The sequence below is a fragment of the Pinus tabuliformis genome, chromosome 3_1, assembly GCF_031772625.1.
Source record: "Pinus tabuliformis cultivar Carrire ecotype Pingquan chromosome 3_1, CPIR1, whole genome shotgun sequence".
NCBI lineage: Eukaryota > Viridiplantae > Streptophyta > Pinopsida > Pinales > Pinaceae > Pinus > Pinus tabuliformis.
This window is the reverse complement of record NC_142301.1, coordinates 224101010-224126676: the sequence shown is the minus strand read 5'-3', so window position 1 is coordinate 224126676 and position 25667 is coordinate 224101010. Positions and strand designations below refer to the sequence as shown.

At 39.0% G+C, this 25667-nt stretch overlaps 1 protein-coding gene across 1 annotated transcript in view; it reads right to left on the bottom strand.

The window, feature by feature from the left end:
- Positions 1-18806, bottom strand: part of LOC149186606 (RPA-interacting protein A) — a 328511-nt gene extending 309705 nt beyond the window's left edge. Inside the window, exons 1-3 of the mRNA XM_089409394.1 lie at positions 18692-18806; positions 18257-18432; positions 18016-18165 (exon numbers count right to left, since the gene is read on the bottom strand). Of these exons, the coding sequence (XP_089265520.1) occupies positions 18016-18165; positions 18257-18432; positions 18692-18806 (441 nt within the window). The remainder of the gene's footprint in view (positions 1-18015; positions 18166-18256; positions 18433-18691) is intronic.
- Between the last annotated feature and the right edge of the window lie 6861 nt (positions 18807-25667).

The window sequence follows — 25667 nt, the reverse complement described above, 5'->3', positions numbered from 1 at the left end:
ATTAGAAAGCAACCAACAAGTGTTGGATTAGGTTAGCAGCAAAAGAAGAACATTGGTTGAAGTCTCAAGCCATTTGCAAGACAAGGCATGTCAGTGAACCCAAGTGGTGTTCATGGAGATTTTTTCAAGTAGAATCAATTGATAGAACTTGGGAAGGAGAAGAGTATTCAACTCTTATCAGATAACCAGCTTTTGTGGGTCCAAAATCCTGTCAGTGGGAAGGAGTGATCGAAATCTAGATTAGGGGCAAAATTTAGCTCAAAAATCAAAGTTCTCGGAATCATTTATGAGGAAGATAGAGCCCGCTGACCGCCTCACCAAACAGAAGATTTTTTTGAAAAAAAAAGGTACAGTCACTACCTAGTTAGCAATCCGTACTGCTGACGTGGCAGGTGGTCAACGTCGGTCAACATTCAATCAAAATTCGCCAAGTTTCAAGTGATGGTTTGTTGGTAAGTGTGGTGACATGGCTCATTTTTATTGGATGAGGAATTGACCAATGAGGAGGGGACAAGTGGCAAGCCCGGACTTTGCCACGTGTCCCTCCCCAAAGGTTGAGTTATGGCGCAATGTAAAATCTTTATGGAGGCATCGGGGCTCGACCCCGTGACCTCCTCTACACAATCCAAACACATTAAAATTGCACCCGTGCTATGTTTCTTAACAAGTATTGGTTTTTGAATGTATTTGTTGTTAAACGATTAGGCGATTGGGTGTTAGGAGGGAGCCAGCCCGCGGGCCAACCCCCTCTATGTGAACACCATAACATTTAATGGTTAGCACTAACCGTCGAGGCTACAAAAAACCGTAATCGTGGCATTATCCGCCACCATGTGACCTCTACACGAAGACTGGAGGTTAACGGTTAAGCATACCCACAACATTTTATGCCACGACATGTGAACACTCCACTTAAGACGTGAGCTAACAGTTTAGCCTAATTGTGTGCTAATCCACAGCTATATGTTAATTAATCAAGCTTAATGTTAATTAAAATGGAGATTAATTTAGTCGTACCACCAAATTTGGCACTAACTCCAAAATTAGCGGGACTAATTGGAGTTCCTCCAGTTTTAGTGGAGATTTACAAGGGAAAAAAAATTCTGCCATAACTTTGGCAAAATTCTACTAAATTGGGATCAGAAAAAAGGTGTTCCTAGCTGATTTGGATGCTTTGAATGGAATGGAACAGGTTGTAGAAGCAGAGAGGCACTTTTGTACATGATTTTTTGACGTTGAAGTTTAAGGAAGCCTAGGGCCACCAAGAGAGGAGGTCAAGCCTAAATCAATTGTAGTCCAATTGTATAGCTTGGAGAGTCATCTTAAGGGTTTTTGGGTGCTCTGAGTCCATTGAAGTAGATTTCAGGAGTAATAGAGCATTGTAAATTGTGCTTTTTTCCATTTTTATCAAATATAGAGGCCTAAGCCATGGAAGCTGGACCAAGGAGATGTAGCCCAGGAGGGGTGAGCTCCTTTATCAAAACACCGTGTTAAGTGTTCTTCTTAATGGTTTGTTGTACATTTACTTGCTCTTGTTCAACACGTGTCATTCATGCTATTTTTCTCATGATTCTAACATAAAACTTGATAAAATTTACCTATTTTCATTCACAAACACCATAAGGGAACCTATGCACATGAAGCAATGAACAAGCATTTGTTTTTAAATCTGAAGTTGGAATTAGCACAGAAAAACTAACATTCACTTCCTCATATCATATCTCAGAAAATATAGCGAACCAAGATCTGAAATTTATTCACAAAGTTAACCAATATTTAGGCTCTACGTGGTTGCAATTTCAACTTTTGAAGCCTTGTAGAAAAAATGTTATTGCGAAAATTCCAAGATGTCCTGTTTGAAGAAGTGAAACCCTAGAATTAAAGTTCTAATACCAAATGTTATGCAGCCAACTCACAAAATAGAAGAAAAGATAGAGCAACGACTTAGAAACCTCCTTAACATTACATAAATGAACAATTCGTGGGTGATACAAATGATAAGACTTCCTTGGTATGTATAGAAGTCTAAGTGGTCACAATATAATCAAAGCCTATATAAAAATAATAATGTAAGGGCACAACAATAACAATAGTGGGCTACACTAACAATAACAATAAGGATAATACACTAGTATTATAGGGACCTAATAATTTTTCATGGGAAACCTGTGACATGACGCCTTTTGGGAAGCGAGGTATCCTCGAATATGATTTGAAGGTAGATGGTCATCATGCATTAGGGTGGTGGTTATTGACGTTCATTCACACAATCAATTTTAAGATGTGCCTCGCTAAATCGTTTCCTTGGTATGGGTTGATCCAAGGTGTTTCCCTTCCACTTTTTTAATGAGTAGATGTATTCTTATGTTAGTTTCATTGTTATAGTTTAGAATATTTCTATTTTTGAAGGTTTTAGTATGGCTTTCCCTTTGTTGTTTGTTTTGCAATGCCTTATGTGTTTTGCTTAGATTGTAGCTCTTGGTTGACGAAAGAGCTAGCTTGAATTTTGTGCATCCCCGGGAATTTGGCTATTTCTTTGTCTGTCTGGATTAGTGGTAAGGAGTCTCTCTTTTAAAGCTCTAGGCTTCGATCTTTTGGCGAGGTTGCTCTTCTTCAACCTTTTGGGACTTGGTTATTTGGTTGGGTGTTTGCCTTCCCGTTTTATGGGAATTTGTTTGTTGTTGGGTTGGTGTTTTCATTAAATTCAGTTCCTTGTTGGTTTGAGGGGAGTGTCACCCTATTGTCAAGAAGTTTCAAGGGAGTCCAAGGGTTATTACTTGTCCTTTTCTTGTCGAAGGTCTCAGCTCATTTTTTCCTCCTTCTCAAAGGGCTCTTTGGAATTTGGAAGGGCTAGAGAAGTTGTGGAATCAATCAGTTTGGTTGGTCTCAAGCCTCATGTGTCCTTACTTTTCCTCTTTTGTGGGCTCTTCTTCGAGATTTTGCTTCTAACAGGTCGCCAAATTTTTATCTTTATAGCAACAGTCCAATACCTTTTTGCATACCTTTTTCCATTTCTATGACATTTAATCACCCTTTTTGCCATAATAATGCATTTATGATGAATATGTAATTATCTTTTGATTATGCCATTTTAATATTTATGCTTGTGTATTTAGGGAACATTTTACCTCTTTGTGCTGACTTGTGGAATATCACAGGAAGATACTGCAGATAAGTTGTGTAGGTGCAGTTGTTGCAATACTCCTAGTGTTGTTACAACACCCTCATATCATTACAATGTAAATGTTGCAACACCCTCATCGAGCACACTATTACAACATACTTATTACTCATAAGCATGTTGCAACATTTTCATCACTGTAATGCCTATGCTACAACATGCTCTGCTCAGTACTACAACTCGCTTTTCTTGTGTTGCAACTCACCTAATGGTTATTGATTCGAATCACCTAGACGTCATTGTTGTAACTCACTGACAACCAATTATTAGATATAATTGTTGCAACTCCCGAGCAACTAGCACAACTTAACGATTGGTCAGCCTTTAGCTGTTGATAATTGATTTCCTAGCAACTTATGCACTTAACAATGTAAAGTGACAAAGACCAAAGATCGTTGATCAAAGAGAAGATGACCACATCAGGAAAGCGACCCATTTACCACATTTCACACTACTGAGAATTTCCTGATGATGAACCACATTAGAGGGTTCGAAACATCGACCAACTAATAATGACGATGTGATTAATCTGAAAATCAGTTTCAAAGAAAGTTAACAGTGTCTTGTCTTTTATATCTCTTTAAGAAATCACCGTAACAAAGAGAATCAACTTGATATTTTCATGGTTGTCCCTTGCTTTCCTAAATTGTTCAAGATAACAAGAATTATGTATAGAAACACAACTCTACTCAAGCCTTCAGAGAGACACAACTAGAGAAGAATAGGGAGAGAATTGATATTTGTAATCTACATTTAAAGTTCCTAATGTAAGCTCATGTTTCATTTCCATTTCATTTGTTCGAATAGTGTGGTGATTACTTAGAATTCTATTGCCTTTATAACTAGTGCCTTGCCTAAGGAGGTCAAAAGGAGGTACGACCCCCTCCTTAGCCAGGTATGTCCCATAATTATATAATTTAGCTTGAGTACTTCTTTACATTTCAAATAGTTTAGAAATTGTTCCTTTTTATTACATTGTTGTAACTCACTAACTAGACAAGTACAAGTACTTCCCCTTTAGGATTAAGATTGTTTACGTTATTTTCAACTGCTCTACCTATTTACTTTGTTATTAAAGGATTTATAGATATAATTTATGTTTGTATTTATATTATTTACAACATAATTACAATTTGAATCTTCTATATTATAACTTATAGTTTAATCTTGTTTATATCTCAGCTTGTTAGTATTGTATCTCATGTGCATCCTTGTTACAAGATTCGAAATCATTTAATTCTTGAGCAAGTCACCTTCTTGATGCTTGTGTAGTGTGTTTTATCCATTTTGGGCTTTACAACAATAAGCTTCCCAAGCCCCCTAATTAGAGGAGTGATATTTATTTCTTGCAACTTAAATTAGTAATTCTACCTATGTTGGGGTTACAACAATAAGATTCTTAAGCCCACTAGGTAGAAGTGTGCCATTCCAATTCTGCAAGTGTGGTTTTGATTGCAACTATGGTTTATTTGTTTGGTGATTTGTGAAAGAAATTTAATATCTTGCTCTAGGACATTCTTGTAGAATACTACAACCTCATTAACAATTTCATATTAGTATACTAACACATATGGTGCATGAAAGTTTGCAAGTTCAAACGGACACATACATGATAATTAAATGAATAGTTCTTTAGCTATTTGATAAGTAATTAAAATTTAATTAAAGAGTGCATAAGTTTTCGCTCTTCTTGCATGGGTTAGTTGGTCTTATGTTTTCCCTCTTAGTAAGAATGGTTCGACATAAACCTCCCTCTAGGAGGGACACTAGGACAGGTCAACCATCTTTGAAGTCGCGAGCCGAGGTGGAGGCTCCACGTTCCATGGCTAGATACAATGGGTCTAACTCCATGGAAATTCACAGCATAATTTAACATTTGGAAAAGGAAGTGTGTTCTAATTGAAGACTTATCCTTATCAAGGTGTGGAAATTGAAACTCTCAGTTGGATTCATGAAACAAGCAATACCAAGTCTTTCTAGATCAATATATGCAAACAATTGAACTTGATTGGAAAATCAAAATTGTATTTGGGCAACTTCTAGTGGCATGTTTAGAGACTCGGCAAGAGCTACTGTTGTGTATTGACATGGTTCTACATTTTTTTTTAGAAATTGGATGACAAAGTATCAATCCTAGAAGATAGGTTAGCTCACCTTGCATTCACTCTATCAGATGATGATATTGGTCCTCCTCCTCCAATTTAGGCGGAATCTCCTTCCAATTGTCATTGTTCATAGAATTATGCCTTGTTATGTACTTCTCAGCCAAGAGGTTACTTCTTTCAGATATGGTAGGTTTTTGCATGTTAGTTTGGTGTAGTCTAAATTGTGGCAAAAGCAACTGATTAATAGTTTTTTGGACATACAATTTGAAGATTCTAAATATCTTTTATTGGTCTAGTTCCCCCTATGGCAGACCAATAACAACCGATGGAATTCTATGCATTTCTTTTTTATGATAACATAAATTATCCGACCTTACAAAATTAAGAGGAAGGTATAGATAAAGCTAAGGTGTGAACCGAAGGGAATGCATTTTTCAAATCTTTTTACTCTTGTGCATTGAAATTTCTTCTTCTAGAACATTAGCTAGCTTATTTATGTCCGCCATATATTGGGGTTAATATTAACATGGAATTTTTCAATGGTTTTCCTCATGTTCATCTTTCTTGTCTAGAATAACTAGTGCATTAAAATGCCAGTTTTAGAAATTCATTCACTGCTAGGCTTGCCTCAACATTCTTGTAACCTTCAAATCCAACACCAAAATGACATCTCTTTACATCGTTTTCTTTAAAGCCTACAAAGATAAAGTTAAATTTGTGAAAAAAATGAATATATGTCAGGAAAAAATAAATTGCTTATCAAACTCATTTTGACCTTGAAAATTCATGGTCAAATTTTTCACATCCCTTTGGTGCACATGTTAAAATTGGAGCCGACACACCATACTTATAAGAGGAGTGGTGCACCATGTAACAAAAATTAGGACTATTGTTTATAATAATTGTACTAAAACCCTTGCTTTGTAGGTTTAGGTAAGCCCCAATGTGTTGTACATTGATATGCACCAATTCATGTTGACATTACAAGCACTAGAATAGAAAAGCATTTGTTGAAACCTTTGTGTTCCCATAATATTTTAGTTACAGGGAAAATCCGTTAAAAACTCAACTACAAATAATGAAGGTTGTAATGGAATTTTTTTGATAATTTTGCCCAATTTGTAACACTAAAAACCTATGCTATAAAGAATTTTCCTTGTGGTGAACCTTTAATTTCTTCCTTGTTGATAAGATAGTTATCCAAATAAACATGAAATACTTCAACATTTTACTCATGAAAGATTTTAGGGGTAAAGTAATGATTTTTGGATTTTCCAAGCTTGCTCTAGAAGATATTAGCGGAACTCATATTTCCACACAAGTTAAAGGAACAACATGTTATTTAGATCCATAGTACCTGAAAACCTACCAACTTACAAACAAAAGTGATGTTTATTCATTTAACATTGTGTTCATTGAGAGGATAACTACAAGGAAACTAATAGAGCATAAAGACGACCTTAGAGTACATATCACTATAAGACAGCCAAGTCAAAATAATTCCCAAAGAATAATGTACTTGCTTGTCATAGAATTCACAATGTTTATTAAAGTGCATGGTTTGTTCTAGATTTTCAAAGAATTCCTCGTTTTTTCCTTGGAATGAAAAGTATATATAAAAATGAAAAATAAAAGGTTTAATATTAATATTTAAGCTTTCTTCACAAATTTTGACATCCATAATAGGTAAAATAAATGTAGGAATGAATGAGTTTTCTTGAAATTGACATTTTATTGAAGAAACCATAGCTTTTCCTAACTTTCAAAAAAATTGAATTTCAAGTGCAACACAATTTATACAAATTTAAGAATAAATTTAGGACTTTAGAAAATATATTGCAATATTTTATGAATTCAATATTTTTTTCAATAATCTTTGGTTTCCAAAGGCAATATCCAAAGTTGTGAGAAATAAAACATTAGAAGCCAAGTTATCTTGTTAAATTGTGTCAAATTTGTTCCCTACCAGATCTTTGGTCTTGCTAAAGGAGAATTCTTTAAGTTTGGTAGCTAATTTCTTTAGAGAGGGAGGGCCTTTAGGTCCCAATCCATTTCCTTCATGTGTCCTTAGGGGTGTGTTTGTTGGGGGCACCCTTTCTTCTTTTTGGTTGTTGCCACTATTCTCCTTCCTTGGTATTTTCTTGGATTTCTTTCGCTTTTGGGAATATTTAGGCAAAATTTCCATCTTCATGACAATTCTTACATGTAAATGGTAGTTGAACATAACCCACTTCTTGACAATGACTCCAATTATCTAGTTGGAGATTTATTGCTATCGAGAGTCCCTTATCAAGATCCACTTTTGTACAAATCATGGCACAAGATTGCATACCTTCTCGTGGTTCTACCCAATTGATACAACGACTCATAGCATTTCCAATATTCTTAAAGGTGTTCTCATTTCAAAAGTGAGTAGGGAAATATGGTGATTTAACTCAAACAAGAACAACTAATGGACCATCAGTTTCTGGGTTCAAATATGGAATTCATTAATTTATATACAACCTTTGGGCCCCCATAAAATATGGCCCACTTCAAAAAATTAGTTCTCAATATGCTTTATTTTCAAAGAGTAGAGAAATAACCCTTCCCATAGAAGGTATAATAGCCCTGGTGAAAATTCGATGTAATAAAAGTTAATAAAGGCAAAATAATAACCACGGTTGATGGGACACTTTTTCCAAGTTGAATGTTGGGCAATACATCCTAGTGTGGGTGTCCATTTGGTTATTAATGGATAAGGAAATTGGCAAAGGCAATGGCTAAGGCTTTAGAAAGGCAAAATGGCATTTTTGGCACAATTATTTATGAAAATAATGGAAATTAGGAGAAAAGGGAGGTGAAAGATCACAGGTTGTATGTGAGGAGGAAAATGAAGGAAAATAATGGAAAATGAAGAAAATAGAGGCCTCGTTCACAAAAAGGCTTATGAGGATCAGCATACAAAATTTTTTTAGTTTAGTTTTGTAGCTCTCTCATTATTCCCTCTCTCCGATACTCTTGGATACTTGGATTTTTCTTGGAGCACTCTTGGAAAGTGTGGCATACTTGGAGTTTTGGAGCAAGAAGGCAAAGGAAGAACATGAAAGCACAAGAGGACATCGGAACCAACAATTACAATAGGTGTTTCTTGTAGGTACCGAGTTGCATGTATGTTTTTCTCATTAATTTTGGCATGCACGACATATGCCTGTGATTTATTGGTCATGATCTGTCAATGACAAGGAGGATGGCTGGGATTGACAGTGGATTTGCCTAGCCTTGGCTTGTCCTAGATAACCATGGTCATTTTGGATTAATTTCTTTGTTTTGCTTTGGTTATTCCTCATGTTTCCATAGCTTGGGTTGAGTTACTAGTCTTGGAAACCTTGGTTGGACAAATGCTCTGGAAGCCCTTGGTAGGTTGAGTTACTAGTCCTGGAAGCCTTGGTTGGAAAAATGCTTTGGAAGCTCGGAATAAGCTGTGGGTTAAGTTACTAGTCCCGGAGGCCTTCGTTGGACAAATGCTCTTGAGCCCTGGAAGGCTTGGATAAAGACCAATCTAATGATGGCTTTGTGATGTTCGACCATGCGGTGAAATCATTATTTGATGGGTTGAGGTAGATGACCTTTATAAGCCCTAGATGGTTTTGGTTTGATGTGTTCTATGAGATCCCACATTCATGCTTAGAATATGGAACGAGGGTGAATGGTTGAAGAGATATTTGGCTCAACCATTCTACGGTTGAGTGGAACATGGAAGTCCCATCCCAGGTTTGGATCTTGCATTATCAATATGAGGTTATTTATCCTTGTATTTCTATGAGTAATATATTGGTTTATGTGTGGACTATATGGTTGTGATTTCCTTGGTATTTCCATTGTTATCATGTTGGTTATGTATATGTTTAGGACAGTAGCTATGTATGGCTCTCATCATGTTTCTACTTTTAAATGAATGAACAATGTATCTATGACCTAATGGATGAAATGGAAGTTAATGTGTTGAAGCATCAATGCTTCTTAGTGATTCTCAACTAAGTATTAGACCCCTATGCTTAGATATGTTATTTACTCCTGTAGATTACATATTCGTGATATGTTTAATAAAATTCATGTCATGGTTAGTAGGGGTCCAGTCTCAGTCTTGTTCAAGTAATTGTAATTGTACTACCATTTCCTTGTTATCTTACTATTCTGAAGGTGCCATTCAATTCTAGGTAGTGGCTTGGGCTCTGGGCCTGAAAAAGTGGCTCAAATTTCGGGAATGCTGACGCAACACTGAGCAAAATAGTCCTTAGACACTGGCATGCCTTGTCATGAGAGCATCCAGAGCCTGTTGGAAACTGACAGGCCTATAGCATGGAAGCGTCCGGGGGTCAATTAGTCCAAAATCTCAGTGGGACCCAGGGGATGGTTGGCAGAAAGGTTGGGATAGTTCTTGAGGGTCCTAATGCTAATGTTGAAGGTTTTTATGGTGTGTTTGCATCGATTCCACTTCCTTAACGTGACTTAGGAGGTCGAATCATATCATAGTGGCCTCTCGTCGCACGTTTACCCTGGTTGGATGGTTACTTGGTTAGGTGTGGGAGGAGGGTGTTACAGAGTGGTATCAAAGCATGGTTGACCCTTCATAATGGATGGGCTAAGTGTGATGTTCATACATTCATGTTGGTTGCATGTGTGTCTCTTATGCTTGTATTCTATGTGCTTGTTGCATTTGCATGGTGTTGATCATGGTTGTAATGATGTTGTCATGTGGAAGTTGATAATGTTGTTATGGGATGCATTGTCATGAGTGGATGACTCATTACATGTCGCTATATGTCGCTTACATGTATCATTCTTGTATGTTTGGTTACATTCTTGTATGCTTGGTTACATGTATCATTATTGTAGGCTTGGGTATAAGTATTGTTCGTTTATGCTTGATTATATGTGTTTATGCGTGTGTGTGGTGGATTACGCATTGCTTGTGCATGTTAATGTTTTCTTGTGGTCAAGTGTACAATGATGTAATGGTAGTTGTCATGCATGAGGTCGTGGTATGTGTGGCTGAAAAGGTCATGCATTAATGACTAGAACCTAGCTAGAATGATGGTTGCATGGTTATATGCTCATGACATGCTATGTTTTATATGTTGTCATGATTATGTTATACATGTTTCATGGTGATTTGTTTATCTTGCAGACAAGGTATACTCCCCGAGATATACTAAGGTACATTGGTTTAGCTGACATGATATACCTTGCATGAAGAAATAGCAAATGGCTAGCAAGATGGTAGACTACAAAGACTCTCCATATAAATCAGATGAGCAGTATGGTGTTGGGAATTGTTCCAATTTGGCAGATACACTTAGAAGCTTAAAGGAAGAAATAAGGAGTTGTAAGGCAGATAATGACATAATCATACAGGCACAGGAGAAGCTAGCAGAGGTAAATGCAATGATACTTCAGATTTTGTTAGATTTGCAGCGATAGGGACCACTTCATATCAACCATGAGCAGGAGGACAAAACTAATGGGGTATATGGCAGTAGGTCGCATGGTGGTCACATGTTAGATAGAGATGACACGGTCAAAGATGGCAGATTGTTGGACACTCCGGATAGGAGAGGGGATAAACACATGTACCATTATAGCTCTGGTTATGACAGGCATGATGATCAATATCGTTATCATCCTTACAGGAGGAGCAGTAAGGGGTATTTGACGAATGAGTTTAAGAAAGCAAAGCCACCTACATTTGATAGAGAGGTGAATAAATTGCAAAATGCAGAGGCATGGTTGCTTGGTATGAGGAAGTTCTTCAAGTTGCATGACTATTCAGAGAACATGAAAGCCATAGTAGCTCCATTTAGTCTCAAAGGTAAAGCAGACATTTGGTGGGAAGATGTGAAGGATGTGAGAGGTATACATGAGGAAGACTTGACATGGAATGAGTTTGAACGATTATTGAAGAAGAAGTATTGATCAGAGAGATACTATGATGACAGGGAAAAATAATTCTATGAGTTAAAGAAGGGATCTATGACAGATGATGAGTACACTAGATAATTCATGGAGCTACTAAGGTATGTGCCTTACCTCAAGGAGGAGAAGTCCATGATTAAGAGATTCACTAGTGGGTTACCAGTTGCATTCAAAGACATAATTGAGTTCGATGAGCCTAGATCATTGGAGGAGGCCATCCGGAAGAAAAAGCATTGCTATGAACAATTAAAGCGCATATCCAAGACTAAACCAGACTAGAAAGGTAATGCAAAGAACAAAGGAAAATGGGACAAGAAGCGAGTAAGACCTCAGGGCACAGGTAATAAAGAGAATGCAATGCCATCAAAGAATTTCAATACATATGACATAGGACAAGGATTTTGATCAAAAGAATAGAATAAGTATGCAGGCTGGAAGCCTATAGAGTGTTAGACTCGTGGCAAAGATCATCACAGGAGAGATTGTCCACATAATCAGGGTGGTAGGCCTCAAATATATAGTGTGCGAGAGGCACAAACTGTTGGGGCATTTGGTGAGAGCGTTCCTCGTATTTATGTAGCATTGGATAATAAATAGGCAGACCATCAGACATTTATCATTGAGATGGACGTTCAACTTTGTGATCAAGTTAATTCTATTTTGATTGACCCTAGATCTAATTATAGCTATGTTAGTCCTGACTTGGTGGATAAGTATGGTTTGAGTAAGGAATTGCATGCATAATCTTGTTTAGTGCAGTTGGCTACATGTACAAAGAAGAGAGTTCATCATTGGGTAAGAGCTTGTGCATTTGATTTGAATGGTATGCCTACCATAGCACATTTGAATGTATTACCGTTGGGATCATACAATATGTTGTTGGGCATGGATTGGTTGTACCTTGATAGAGCCAAGGTGGATTGTTGTGACAATGCCATTAAGTGCTTGGATGACAATGCAGAACCGAGAGTATTACAGGGAAAGAAGAAAGCCACATCAATTAGGATGGTAACAACTATGCAGGCAAAGTGCAGTCGCAGGAAAGGGTGTATGTTATTCGTAGTGCACATTTGTAGTGAAAAAGGTAAGGGAGTCGAGGTTGCAAATGTTTTGAGCAGGTACCCAGTTCTACAATAGTTTCAGGATGTATTTCTTGAGGACATTACAAAGTTTCCACGCACAGCGAGGTAGAATTTTCTATTGAGTTGGTGCCATGGGCAGCTCCGACACCAAAATCACCTTATAGGATGAGTACAAAGTTGGTAGAGTTGAAGCTACAATTGAAGGAAATGTTGGACAAGGGATACATTAGGCCAAGTGTATCACCATGGGGCGCACCGATCTTGTTTGTGAAGAAGAAAGATTGTACTCTCAGATTATGCATTGACTACAGGCAGTTGAACAAAGTGACTATCAAGAACATGTATCCGTTGTCGAGGATTGATGACATGTTTGATCAGTTGAAAGGAGTGGCAATGTTCTAGAAGATTAATTTGAGATCCATATATCACCAGGTACGCATCAAAGAGGGGGGCATTTACAAGATAGGTTTTCGAACTAGGTATGGGCATTATGAGTTTGTTCTAGTTCCATTCGGTTTGACTAATGCTCCAGCTACATTTATGTTGTTGATAATAATGTGTTTTGTCCGTACTTGGATAAGTTTTTTATTGTGTTCATTGATGACATATTGGTATATTCTAAAAATGAGGAAGAGCATGCTGAGAATTAGCAACATTGTTGAGGTTGTTGAGAGAGCATCAGTTGTATGCTAAATTCAACAAGTACAGTTCCTTTCAGACTGAGATACATTACTTGGGGCATATTGTCTCCAATGAGGGCATTGCAGTAGATCCATAGAAGATGAGGGCCATCATGGAGTGGGTAGCTCTGAGGAATGTAGATGAGGTGAGGTCTCTCATGGGGTTTGCAGGTTATTATAGGAGGTTCATCATGAAATTCTCCCATATCTCTTATCTTATTACATCATTGCAGAAGAAATGTAAGAAGTTTGAATGGACAAAGGAGTGTGAGGAAAGTTTTGAGTAACTTAAGCTGTTGTTGACACATGCACTAATGTTAAAGATTGCAGATCCAGACAAAGAGTTTGTAGTATGCACATATTCCTGCAAGAAAGGACTTGGTGGAGTCCTTATGTAGGATGGACAAGTGGTATGCTATGAGTTGCAAAAATTGAATGAGGATGAGAAAAGCTACCCCACACATGATATCGAGTTGGTAACAACCATACATCCATTGAAGATGTGGAGACACTACCATCTGGGCAGGATATTTGTGTTGATAAGTGATCATAGAGGTTTGTGATATCTATTTGACCAACCGAATCTGAATGGTAGGTAAGCTCGGTGGTTGGCCACGATTAGTGAGTTCGATTTCGACATTAGATATATCCGAGGTAAAGAGAACAGGGTGGAAGATGCTCTTAGCAGGCAGATATAGGTAAATCACTTAGCAGCTATGAGCTCTTATGGGACAGACTTACAGGATAAGATTTTGAAGACAGGTCAGCAAGTCAGGTATATGGAGATTATGCACAGGTTACAACAAAGCATAGGTACATGTGGTGGTACAGGTACATGTAGTCATATAGGTATAGGTAGTGGTACAAGTACATGTACAGGTGTAGGTGCACAAGATGTGGACTATGGCCTTACAACAAACAGATTAGTTAGATTCAGAGATAGGATATATGTGTCAGATAACAGTGAGCTTAAGTAGGTTACCTTGAGATATTTTCATGCGAAACCATATTTAGGCCACCTAGGTTATCAAAAGACAATGACAACAGTGAAGAAATTTTATTATTGGATGAATCTGAAGAAGGATGTAGCAGAGTATGTGGCTAGGTGTTTTGATTGTCAGTGTGTGAAGGAATAATGTAAGCATCTAGGTGAATTGATACAACTGATTACGATTCCAGAATAGAAATGGGAAGTCATTTCCATGGACTTCATCATAGGTTTGTGGAGGACAATAAGACAACATGACTCCATCATGGTTATTATGGACAGGTTGACAAAGGTTGCGCACTTCATTCCAGCGAACTCTACATTCTCAACTAGCAATGTAGCACAAGTATTCATTAGAGATGTGGTCAAATTACATGGTGTTCCAAAGAATATTGTGTTAGATAGGGATGCAAAGTTCACTTCTCAGTTTTGGAAGGAGTTGTTTGTAGGTTTGGGTAGAGAGTTGGCCTTCAGTACAACTTATCATCCGTAGACAGATGGACAGACAGAGAGGGTCAATAGGATATTCAAGGACATATTGAGGATGTATGTTATGCATCAGTAGTGAAAGTGGGAAGACTATCTTCCACTAGTAAAGTTCACCTACAACAATGAGTATCAATCATCTTTGAGGATGAGTTTGTTTAAGGATTCGTATGGGCAGAGATGCAATACTCCTATCAGTTGGAGTGATATAGTTAATAGGGTGTTGATTGGACCGGACATGGTGGCGGACATGGAACATGAAATGCAGGTATTCAAGAAAAAATTAAAGGCAACACAAGGTAGGTAGAATGGTTATGCAGATTGAAATAGATTATTCAAGGAGTTCCAGGTCGGGGAATAGGTGTACTTGTGCATCAAATCGTAGAAGAGTTCCTTACGGATTGGATCACGTGCCAAGTTGGAACCAGGGTTTTGTGGACCCTTCAGTATTATTGAGAGAATTGGGCCAGTAGCCTATCGAATTTCACTGCCTCCAACAATGAAATTCCATGATGTTTTCCATGTGTCATTACTTAAGAAGTATGTTAAAAATGTTGATCATGTGATTGACTGGTCTATATTGTAGGTGGATCTAGATGGAGAATTCTAGCCAAAGCCTCAGTGTATATTGCAGAAAAAGGTGCTCATGCTCCGGAACTAAGCAATCGAGCAAGTTAAAGTGAAATGGAAACACTTTGTCCCCATGAAGCTACATGGGAGATGTCAGATCAGATGCGAGCAATGTATCCTTCATTGTTTGCCGGTTGAGGCAAAGCAGTTTTGGTATATGTCTTGGTATATGTTTTGGTACATGTTTTTTGTGATGTTTGGTATATGTACATATGTATATGGATGTAAATACTGCCATGAGCTATGTTATAAAGCTCCAATAAGCGGTATGGGTGTCATGCCATTATGATGTTCTATTTTCATGTTGGTTTGCTTCTCAGCAGGTTGATCATTGTAAACACTGCAACGAGCTAAGTTATAAAGCTCCATCGACAGTATATTTTGCTTACAGTTGTTTTGTGGTTATAGGTGTTGTTGAACACCGAGGACGGTGTTCCCCAAAGGGGGAGGGTTATGTAACAACCCTGGTGACAATTCCATGTAATAAAAGTTAATAAAGGCAAAATAATAACCACGATTGATGGGACACTTATTCCAAGCTGAATGTTGGAATCCTAGTGTTGGTGTTCATTTGGTTATTAATGGCTAAGAAAACAATCGAAGGCAATGGCTAAGGCTTTGGAAAAGGAAAAATGGCATTTTTGGCACATTTATTTACGAAAATAATGGAAATTAGGAGAAAAGGGAGGTGAAAGATCACAGGTTGCATGTGAGGAAGAAAATGAAGGAAAATTATGGAAAATGAAGAAAATAGAGGCCTCGTTCATAAAAAGGCTTACGAGGATCAACACACAGACTTTTGTTAGTTCAGTTTTGGAGCTCTCTCATTATTCTCTCTCTCTCACTCATACTCTCGGATACTTAGAGTTTTCTTGGAGCACTCTTGAAGAGTGTAAAATACTTGGAGTTTTGGAGAAAGAAGGCAAAGGAAGAACAGGAAAGCACAAGATGACATCGGGATCAACAACTACAATGAGATTTGCTTGCAGGTACAAAGTTGCATGTATGTTTTCCTCACTATTTTTCCCATGCTTTGCATATGCATGTGGTTTATTGGTCATGATCTGTCATTGGCATGGAGGATGGCAAGGATTGACAATGGATTTGCCTAGCCTTGCCATTTCCTAGATAGTGATGGTATTTGTGAATTTATTTCGTTGTTTGTTTTGGTTGGTTCTCATGCTTCCTTATCTTAGGGTGAGTTACTAGTGCTGGAAGCCTTGGTTGGAAAAACAATTTGGAAGCCCTTGATGGGTTGAGTTACTAATCATGGAAGCCCTAGTTGGACAAACGATCTGGAAGCCCGAAATATGATGTGGGCTGATTTACTAGTCCTGGAAGCCTTGGTTGGACAAATTCTCGTGAGCCATGGAAGGCTTGGATAGAGACCAATTTGATGATGGTTTTGTGATGTCCGATCATGAGGTGGAATCAATGTTTGATGGGTTGAGGTGGATGGCCTCTAGAAGCCCTGGATGGTTTTGGATTGATGTGTTCTATGAAATCCAACACTCATGCTTGGAATATGGCACAGGGGTGAATGACTGAAGAGAGATTTGGCTCAACCATTGTACGGTCGGGTGGAACGTGGAAGTCCCATCCCGAGTTAGGATTTTGCATCATCAATATGAAGTTATTTCTCCTTGTATTTCTATGAATATTATACTAGCTTATGCGTGGATTATATGGTTGTGATTTCCTTGGTATTTATGTTGTTATCATGATGGTTATGTATATGTTTTATCACAATAACTATGTATGGCTTTCATCATGTTTCTACTTGTAAATGAATTAATAATGTATCTATGACCTAATGGATGAAATGGCAGTTAATGTGTTGAGGCATCAATGCTTCTTAGCGATTCTCAGCTAAGTATGAGACCCCTATGCTTAGATATGTTATTTACTCCTATAGATTACATATTCGTGATATGTTTGACGGAATGTCTATCCTGGCTATTAGGATTCCAATCCAGGTCTTGTTCAAGTAATTTTAATTGTCCGTCGTTTCCTTGTTATCTTATTGTTATGAAGGTGTCAGTCAATTCTAGGCAGTGACCTGGGCTCTGGGCCTGAAAAAGTGTATCAAATCCTGTGGACACAGGCACAACACTGAGCAAAATATTCCCTAGATGCTGGAATGCCTTGTCATGAGAGCGTCTAGAGCCTCCTGGACGCTGGCAAGCCGATAACATGGGAGCGTCTAGGGGACAAGTGATCCAAAATCTTAGTAGGACCTAAGGGCTGGTTGGCAGAAAGGTTGGGATGCTTCCCGAGCGTCCTAATGCTAATGTTGAAGGTATGGATGGTGTGTTTCCATTGGTTGCATTTCCTTAATGTGACTTTGGTGGTCAAATCATATCATAGTGGCCTCTTATCACATGTTTACCCCAGTTGACCAGTTACTTGGGTAGATGTGGGAGGAGGGTGATACAAAAGGAAACAAAAAGTTGTCCTTCAATTATGAGTCCCTAGTTTCTATCCACCTATAAATTCAAAGAGTGCGATGAGGGCCATGAGCCCATAAAATTTCCGATCATGCCTCCCTTCACTAGCCTAATAGTTATTGCCTAGGATTAGTGGCATGAATTGCAATTTTCATGACATCATCTTATTTCTTCATAAATAAAACCAGCTTAGAGTGTTGGAACCTCAAACCACAACAAATAGTGCATTGAAAACATTGATATCGAGATTAGGTGGAGGAGGTGAGGGTCAAACCCTTCAGAACTTGAAACCATTGGCAAGGTGACCAAGGTTTCTTTAGTTATTTCTTTGATCGTTCTTCACTGAGACGAGTGCATTAATAATTTTGATACAATGAGAGAGGTAAGATAAACCATAGCCACAAAACATTTTAGAATGCAGCTGACTGTCTCCCAGAAGTGCGCAGAAGTTGTCGCAAAACCTGATCTAGTTTGATTTTCCCGTAAGATCTCCCATTAAGCCTCCCACTGGCCAGCCATAAAAATGCCTTGAGCTGTGAACCAATGCTACACTGATCTCCAAAATTGCACAGAACTTGTCCAACCTGACTACCTTGCATTGCTTGCAGAAACTGCACATACATGTGGGATAGGCCATTGTTGCGTGTCACTCTATTGTCCCTAGAAATTGTGCAGATCTAACAGGCAGGCTTCCTTACTGACCTGCTCTGTCATCAACCCAAAAATTGCGCAGATTGGTCTATCAGCTGCCCTTCTGGACTGCTCTCCAATCAACCTAGAAATTGTGCAAAGTTGTTTGTCACCTGCCCTTCTGGCCTGCTTTGCAATCAACCCAGAAATTGTGCAGAGTTGTCGGTCACCTGCCACTCTACCCCGCTCTGCAATCAGCCCATAAATTGCACAGATCTGATAGGCAGGATTCCCTGTCGGCCTACTCTTCTCTCACTCATAATGTTGCACATATTTGTCTCTCACTGGACCTTCTGTCTCACTCTGCAATCATCCTAAAAATTGCACAGTTATGTCCGGGCCCAAACTATCTCCCAGAATTGTGCAATGTTGATTAGCATCTCCTGCAGCGTGATCTTATCCTCCTCTGGAAAATTTACAGCTTTTCTTGCTAGTGCTTCCTGTTGCCTGCACTGTCTTCCCCGAAGAAACTGCGCAGATCCCAGCTGGATGACCTGCCCAGTGCTCCCCTTGAAAATTGCGCAAATTGGCCCAACTGTTCCCCGACACCCTGCCTAGCCATCCTCCCGGAAACTGCGCAATTCTACCTCCCAGCTAGGTTTTTCCCTGCAACTGTCAATGTTGTCTCAGATTGCGCAAATCTTCCTCCCATTGACATCTACGCAGTTTTTCCTAACATTGCTCGGGAGCCTGCATCTTGGCTTGAGCTGTGCTCTGCGCAGTTTCAGTGCCTTGTTCCTCTCCCGGTCACCTGCACTGAAACGGAAAACAATGCATCATGTTAGACTAGGATATTTTTGGATTTGATGTTGTCTCATCATGAGTGATTGCAGGAACATGTACATTGATTAAACATGGCGTGACAACGAACGAGATGGAGAAGAGGCACATGTTAGAAGACTTGCTCGTAGTTGAACGAACGCACGAAGCACATCGAGCAATGAGCGAAAGGGACACATACACATGCACCATTAAGCAAAGACAAAGACCATTGAATACCCCAGACACTTTGCCATGCGGAGGTGAAGACATGTTACACCAAGAGCACACCACCACTCAACAGCACAACAGCTCAACACTGACACCACATTCAGTTAGTACATGTCATCAATGTCATGTCGAGTTGGGTCACGAGTTATCTTGGCCACATCACTACTGTGGGCCACATTTGCTGTAATCAATGTAATGTAAAGTGGAAGTCTAAGAGACCCACATATGAAGTTGAAGAGTCATGTAAAGTTGAAAATTCATAGGAATTCAAACAGTCATGAGGGAAGTCGAAGAGTCATAAGGGTTAGTTACTCCCCTTGGCTATATATACCCCCTCATTATATAAGCAAAAGACTTTTTTACCTTGGCTCCTCCCTCATAGCGTTGAGAGTTTGTAGTCTATTCTTTGAGGAGCGAGTAGTGACTCCAACGTCCCACTACTGGGACTAGTGATGTATGGTGTACATATGTGTGTTGGATCTTTTGCTTAATTCAAAACCCTGTCTCAGGCCATCACGTTTTCACACATGTTTTGTATCCATTTGTAAGACTATTCTTTAAACGTTTGTAATGCGTGTTTGTTTAACCTGTATTAAGATAGTTGAACTACTTTGGTTGTTTTAGTACTCATGTTGTTGAAGATATGTTGTATTGTTTATCACTGCTATCTCGTCCGTGTGGACTACTCCGTCGGACATTAGACACACCATATTTGTTTTTTTCTCAATTTTAATGATCGTTACCCCCGTGTGAACTGCTCTATTAGATGATGTACGTATTTTCCCTTGAACTTTGGTTTTCATGATTGTCGCATCCGCTGTGGACTATTCCGCTAGATGGTGGATAGACCCTTGTTGTTGTTCGCATGTGTTTCTTCCTAATTTGGGACTATTCCCTCTCATCAAGAGGCTCACTTTACTTTCCCCCTTTTGACAGTAAGAGAACCGAACACAGAGTTACATTACGCACTCACCATGCATTCTCGCCTCGCTTTCTTGAATTTACAAGCATACCACTCTCATGTGTTGAACAACAAGAGCTAAGGCAAATCTCTAATATAATGGCAACCGGGCCATCGTACCGAATGGAATTCCTACACCAAACAGTGTGAGGTATAGTTGGGACTTCATACCGAGGAGATCCCCTTTGTTGGCAGGCCCAGCACCGTCAACAAAATGGTGCTAGAAGGAGGGCCAAATGACAAGTTGAGCCTGTTGCATTTGGTTTGAATCTCTTATCTAAAATGGCTCATACACCAATCATGCCCCAGAGGTGTTTCTCCAAATTTTCCCTTGATCAAATTTCACTCCCCGATGAGCTTCTCATTCACTTGTCCCAAATAAAGTTTGACGGTGCGGACGAAACGTCCATATCCAAGCACATTTATGATTTTCTTCAATTTTTCCAACCTTGTGAAATCGACAATGAATAGTCTTCTTGTGTGCTTTTCTTCCTAATCCTTGAAGGTCATGTTAATCGATGGTGTCATACCTTGCCACTTGCTTCCGTCCATTCCCTTCTCCCTTTCCTTAAGGAGATCCATCGGGCCTTCAGTAAGAATAACTATTAAGATGTTTGTGGAAGAATCAACCTATTAAGAATGGAGCCTAATGAATCAACTGAGAAATTTTCCTATCGATTTCTTCACCTTTTCTATGAAATTATGGAAGAAGATTTGAACTGGGATTTCTTTAAACAAGAGTTCGAGCGCTTGGTTCGTGTCTCTTCATATGGTGAACCTGAACCTCTCGATTATTTTGCTTCCCAAACTCTTGCGAATCATGAGGCACCTTAGATTGTAGAGGAGGAGCCCAACACCCTGTTTGTTTCTTGTCCTCCTCCTTTTTTGGTCCCAAGGTGGGTACCCCCTTGTGGTGATTACAAAATTAACGAATTTGCTTGGCATGTCCCCAACCTATCTTCTCATCTGTCTCCCGTTTCCATGGAAGAAGTTCTAAAATGGCTCAAAAAGCCTAAAGCCAAGACTCACTCCTCCATTCCGCAAGAGGACATCACCATTCACAACTTAATTCTCAAAGTTGATCCACCTCATTGCCATCGTCCATCATTCACAAGCCATGACTCCTTGTACCATGACTCGCTTGATCAATATGTTTCACCAACCAGTTGTGTGCATTCCCTCAATTCTCAAGCTGTTGGCTCAAATTGTGATCAGGCACAAGGCAGTCACATTACAATGGAAGAGGAGTAGAAAGGTGAAGACACTATCAATTCCCCCTCTTTGATTCAAAATTGTTTGCATCAAAACAATTGGCTTCCATTCTCTAAAAATTCTCAATATGCTAATCTCGGTGAAATATCTTGTATAATTAATTCTTTCGATCAACCACTAGTCTTGGGCAATCATCACTCCCATGCTTCCATATGCCATGACGAATGCCCAAGCACATCATGTGATCTTCCATTTTATCATGAATACTCTAACTCAGATCTAGAATTTCCTCTGGTCAAAGAAGATGTTCATATTGAAACTTCCTCTTCACCTCACTTGGATGTGTTTCCTACCATTCACAATGCATCCACATGCATCAGAGATACTCCATGTTCTCTTGCTTCTTGATTCGATGAGTTATCTCCTCAATTGACAGAAGGCAGTGAGGCTATCCATGATGAAGTTCAAAATAGTTTAATCATAGAGCATAGTTCCCATTCCCTGTTATGTACCTAGGGGGGATAATATGGGGTACCAAGGGAGGTACCCAAGGTAATAATGTAATAATGGGATAAGGTGGTTAACCCATGTCATGTAAGGGACCACAAGTAGTTAATAATAATGTAATGGGCCCATGGTATTAGTTGATGGTATGAGGGAACCATGGTAAAGAAGCATTTCTATCTATTTCTATCTTGTTATTCTTGGGTTATTTCTATTCTCATATATCTTTTGGATCAGATCTACAACAAGTGGTATCAGAGCTACAACAAGTGGTATCGGAGCACTTTCTTGGGCAAACCGTGGAGATTTTTTTTCATTTTTGCAGGGTTTCTGGGGCGACGAATTTTCAGATCAGATCTGTACGTTTTGGTGCCAGATCTGCAGAATCTAATTGCAGATCTGTATTCCTTGTAAAAAAATACCCAAATTCAAAAAAAAAATCAATTGAATCGGAGTCTGGATGAAGGAGATATCGCTGATTTAAAAATCAGTGGGGTTGCAGACAATTTTCAGGACAGCGAGTTTGCGGCGCAGATCTAGAAGTCTTGGTGCCAGATCTGCAAGATCTAATTGTAGATCTGGAATCTTTGTGAAAAAACACATGATTTCAAAAAAAAAAAAATCAGTCGAATCGGAGTCCGGATGACGGAGATATCGCTAAATTAAAATCAGCTCTTTTTGCAGAAATTTTGGGTGACGGCGGGAGAGTAGCAGCGCAGATCTGGAATTTCAAGTGCCTGGATCAAGATTTCCATCACATGGGCAGATGCAGAATGGTTGTTCCATTTCCAAAAACAGGTTATAATAGAGATTCTGAGAAATATTGACAGATTTGTGGCCATTTCAAATTTTCGCCAAGTTAGTGAATCTTTCTCAAACCCTCTTCATGGAAAAGTTTACAGGAAGAGATGATGGCCCTACTATTGAAGAATTCATACAAAGAATAAATTCCAAATATGGGATATGTTGGAAAACTGCAGTATGGTTTAATTTGACAGAAGAGGCTGACAGATGGTATTCTTCACTTAACCAAAAGCAGTTGACCTTTCAGATGCAAAATTTGAAAAAGTCTTTTTGGACAAATGGTCTCGGGCTAGAAAAAAGGAGAATGAGACACATAAGGGGTTAATTGCTACAGGTATATCCTTATTGCATATTCATGGATTGATTCAGAAAGAGAAGATCATTGTTTCTATCAATCCTAGTTGTAAACATAATTTTATCAGTGTTAATTTGGCAAAAAAATTGCAATTCCTAGCAAAACAAATTGAACATACACAAGTTGATGATAAGGATGTTCAAATATATAAGGATTTGAAACTTTCTATGGATAAGTATGTGTTTCATGGTGATTTTTATGCTTCAGATATGGATAACATGGATGTTGTTTTGGGATACCCTTGGATGGAATCAGCGGGCACTATAAATATTTATGTGCAGAAGAAATTCCTGAAGCTCTGGTATAAAAAGAAGAAAATTACATTACAGGATATTTCCATTAATCAGCAGGTAGAGTCCAAGGAGGCTGAAGCAGAAGATGTTCCAGAGTCTGATGATGAGCTAGTAATGATAGATAATCAAACACAAACAGAGGTTGAAGCAGAAAATGTAACATGTGCTGACACATCTGAGGAGGGCTCAGTAGTTGAAGTCATATTAGAAAAGAAGCCACGACAACAGGCACCACAGCAAGGTGAATTAAAGAAAAAGACACCGTGGGTTAAAACTTCAACATATCATCACCCACATCACCCCGCAAGAAAACAACCAACAAGATGGCAACCAACTAGCCACAAGGACAACAAACCCCGTATGATGGATAGCAAGGAGCCTAGATCCACCTACTACACATCAACACAGAAGAGCTGCCATGGTCAACTTCCATATCAAGCGAGCGAGGCACCAGCGAGATCGAGGGTTCACCTTTCTCTGGGATGGCTAGATGCACGTGCATGGTATCAGTGGACTACTCTTTTGAGTAGATCTTATTATTTGTGTTCTTCCCATGTTTCGGGGACGAAACATGCTTAGGGGGGTGGAATGTTATGTACCTAGGGGGGATAATATGGGGTACCAAGGGAGGTACCCAAGGTAATAATGTAATAATGGGATAAGGTGGTGAACCCATGTCATGTAAGGGACCACAAGTAGTTAATAATAATGTAATGGGCCCATGGTATTAGTTGATGGTATGAGGGAACCATGGTAATGATGCATGGTATTGTATGTATGAGGCCTATATAGAGGCTAGAGACTCCACATGGAGGGATATGAAGATAAGTATTCTTGTATGAACAGGCATATGGCTTGTGGAGTGTTCTCCTTCCTTAAGGAGTGAATGTATGGTGTTGCCCTACCTTAAGGGTTGATCAATAAAGTATCATTTCATATTATCTTTGGGTTTATTTGCATTATCTCGTATTTTTGTATCTGATCTATATTATTCTTGGGTTAGATCTACAACATTCCCCATCATCTCTTCTCTTGCATGAAGGCAACCATTCAAGTCAGCTTGTTGAAGCTGAAAAATCTAGTGCAACCTATGACAAAGATGGCTGCCATCCTGAGAGAAATTATGAAATCAGCAACAGTAGCCACCCTCAAGCCATGCACGATCTGGTTCGAGCTTCAAAATATGATTCTACAATTTTGGAAAGATCCGGGACATGCCAGGGAGTCAAGGTACTTCAACGTCCATTGATGGTTATGTCAGGACCTCACAACTCTGGTAAGCCCCCAGAACTCAATCTGATCTGGTTTCCCACACACAATCCATCTATCTGCATGGTTGCACTCGACGCGAGTTCAATGTAAAAATTGTTTGGTATTCTTGATGTGATCTCTCAATTTTTCAAAGTTTCACTTCTGACCGAATTCACAAATCTGTCACAGAGCATCTGTCTTCATGCACATATCTTGCATCAAACTCAGGATGGGAATGTCCATCCCTCATGAAATCATGGAATTATGAAGTTGATAATCTCAAATATTGTCTTTACCTGCAATCATACTTATCAGATTTTCCGTCTCATGATAAGCTCCTCAATCTCCTTGTGAATCTTGTACTTCAAATATGCTCACTCATCACACCAACAATTCCCTTGTGTGATGATGAGCGCACAATCTATCATGTGAATCAAGTTCCTTTCATTTCACCACGCCCTAACTGGTTTCACACATACATAGCACTGGCATCCCTTTTACATTCCTGTGATGACCATGATGCCTGTGTAATTTTTCACCAGTTGGAGGGGGGTGGTCCGTTATGTTTAGCTCAAAACTAACTTGCTTCTGTTGTTCAACACATTCACAATATTGTTCAAATGAATTTTTCTTTGTTCATTGAAAATTGGGAATCTGTTGTCTCAACAAACTCATCTGATCATTCCCCCATCTTGGGTGATTTTCATGCAACTCATCATTTTGCCAACATTGCATTCAACGACAGTTACTTCATTCTCTCTGATATTCACTGTTTAGCATCTTTCTCCTCAAAATTTTGTCAAGCAGGTGAGGCACTTCAGCTTGCGTTGATGGTTATGGCAAGTCCTCATTGTCTTGGCATGACTGATGAGAATGATGAGATTTATTTTTCTGTACAAGATTCCCCTTGTGATGCCATCTCTCCAATCCAAAAGCCATCTTTTCACAGGTCACGAGACCTTCCAAATAACCATTTTGAATTTCACAATCCAACCGCTCAATGGCTAGAACAATCTTACTCGGCGAGCCATGTTGCAGGCAACAAGCTTCAAT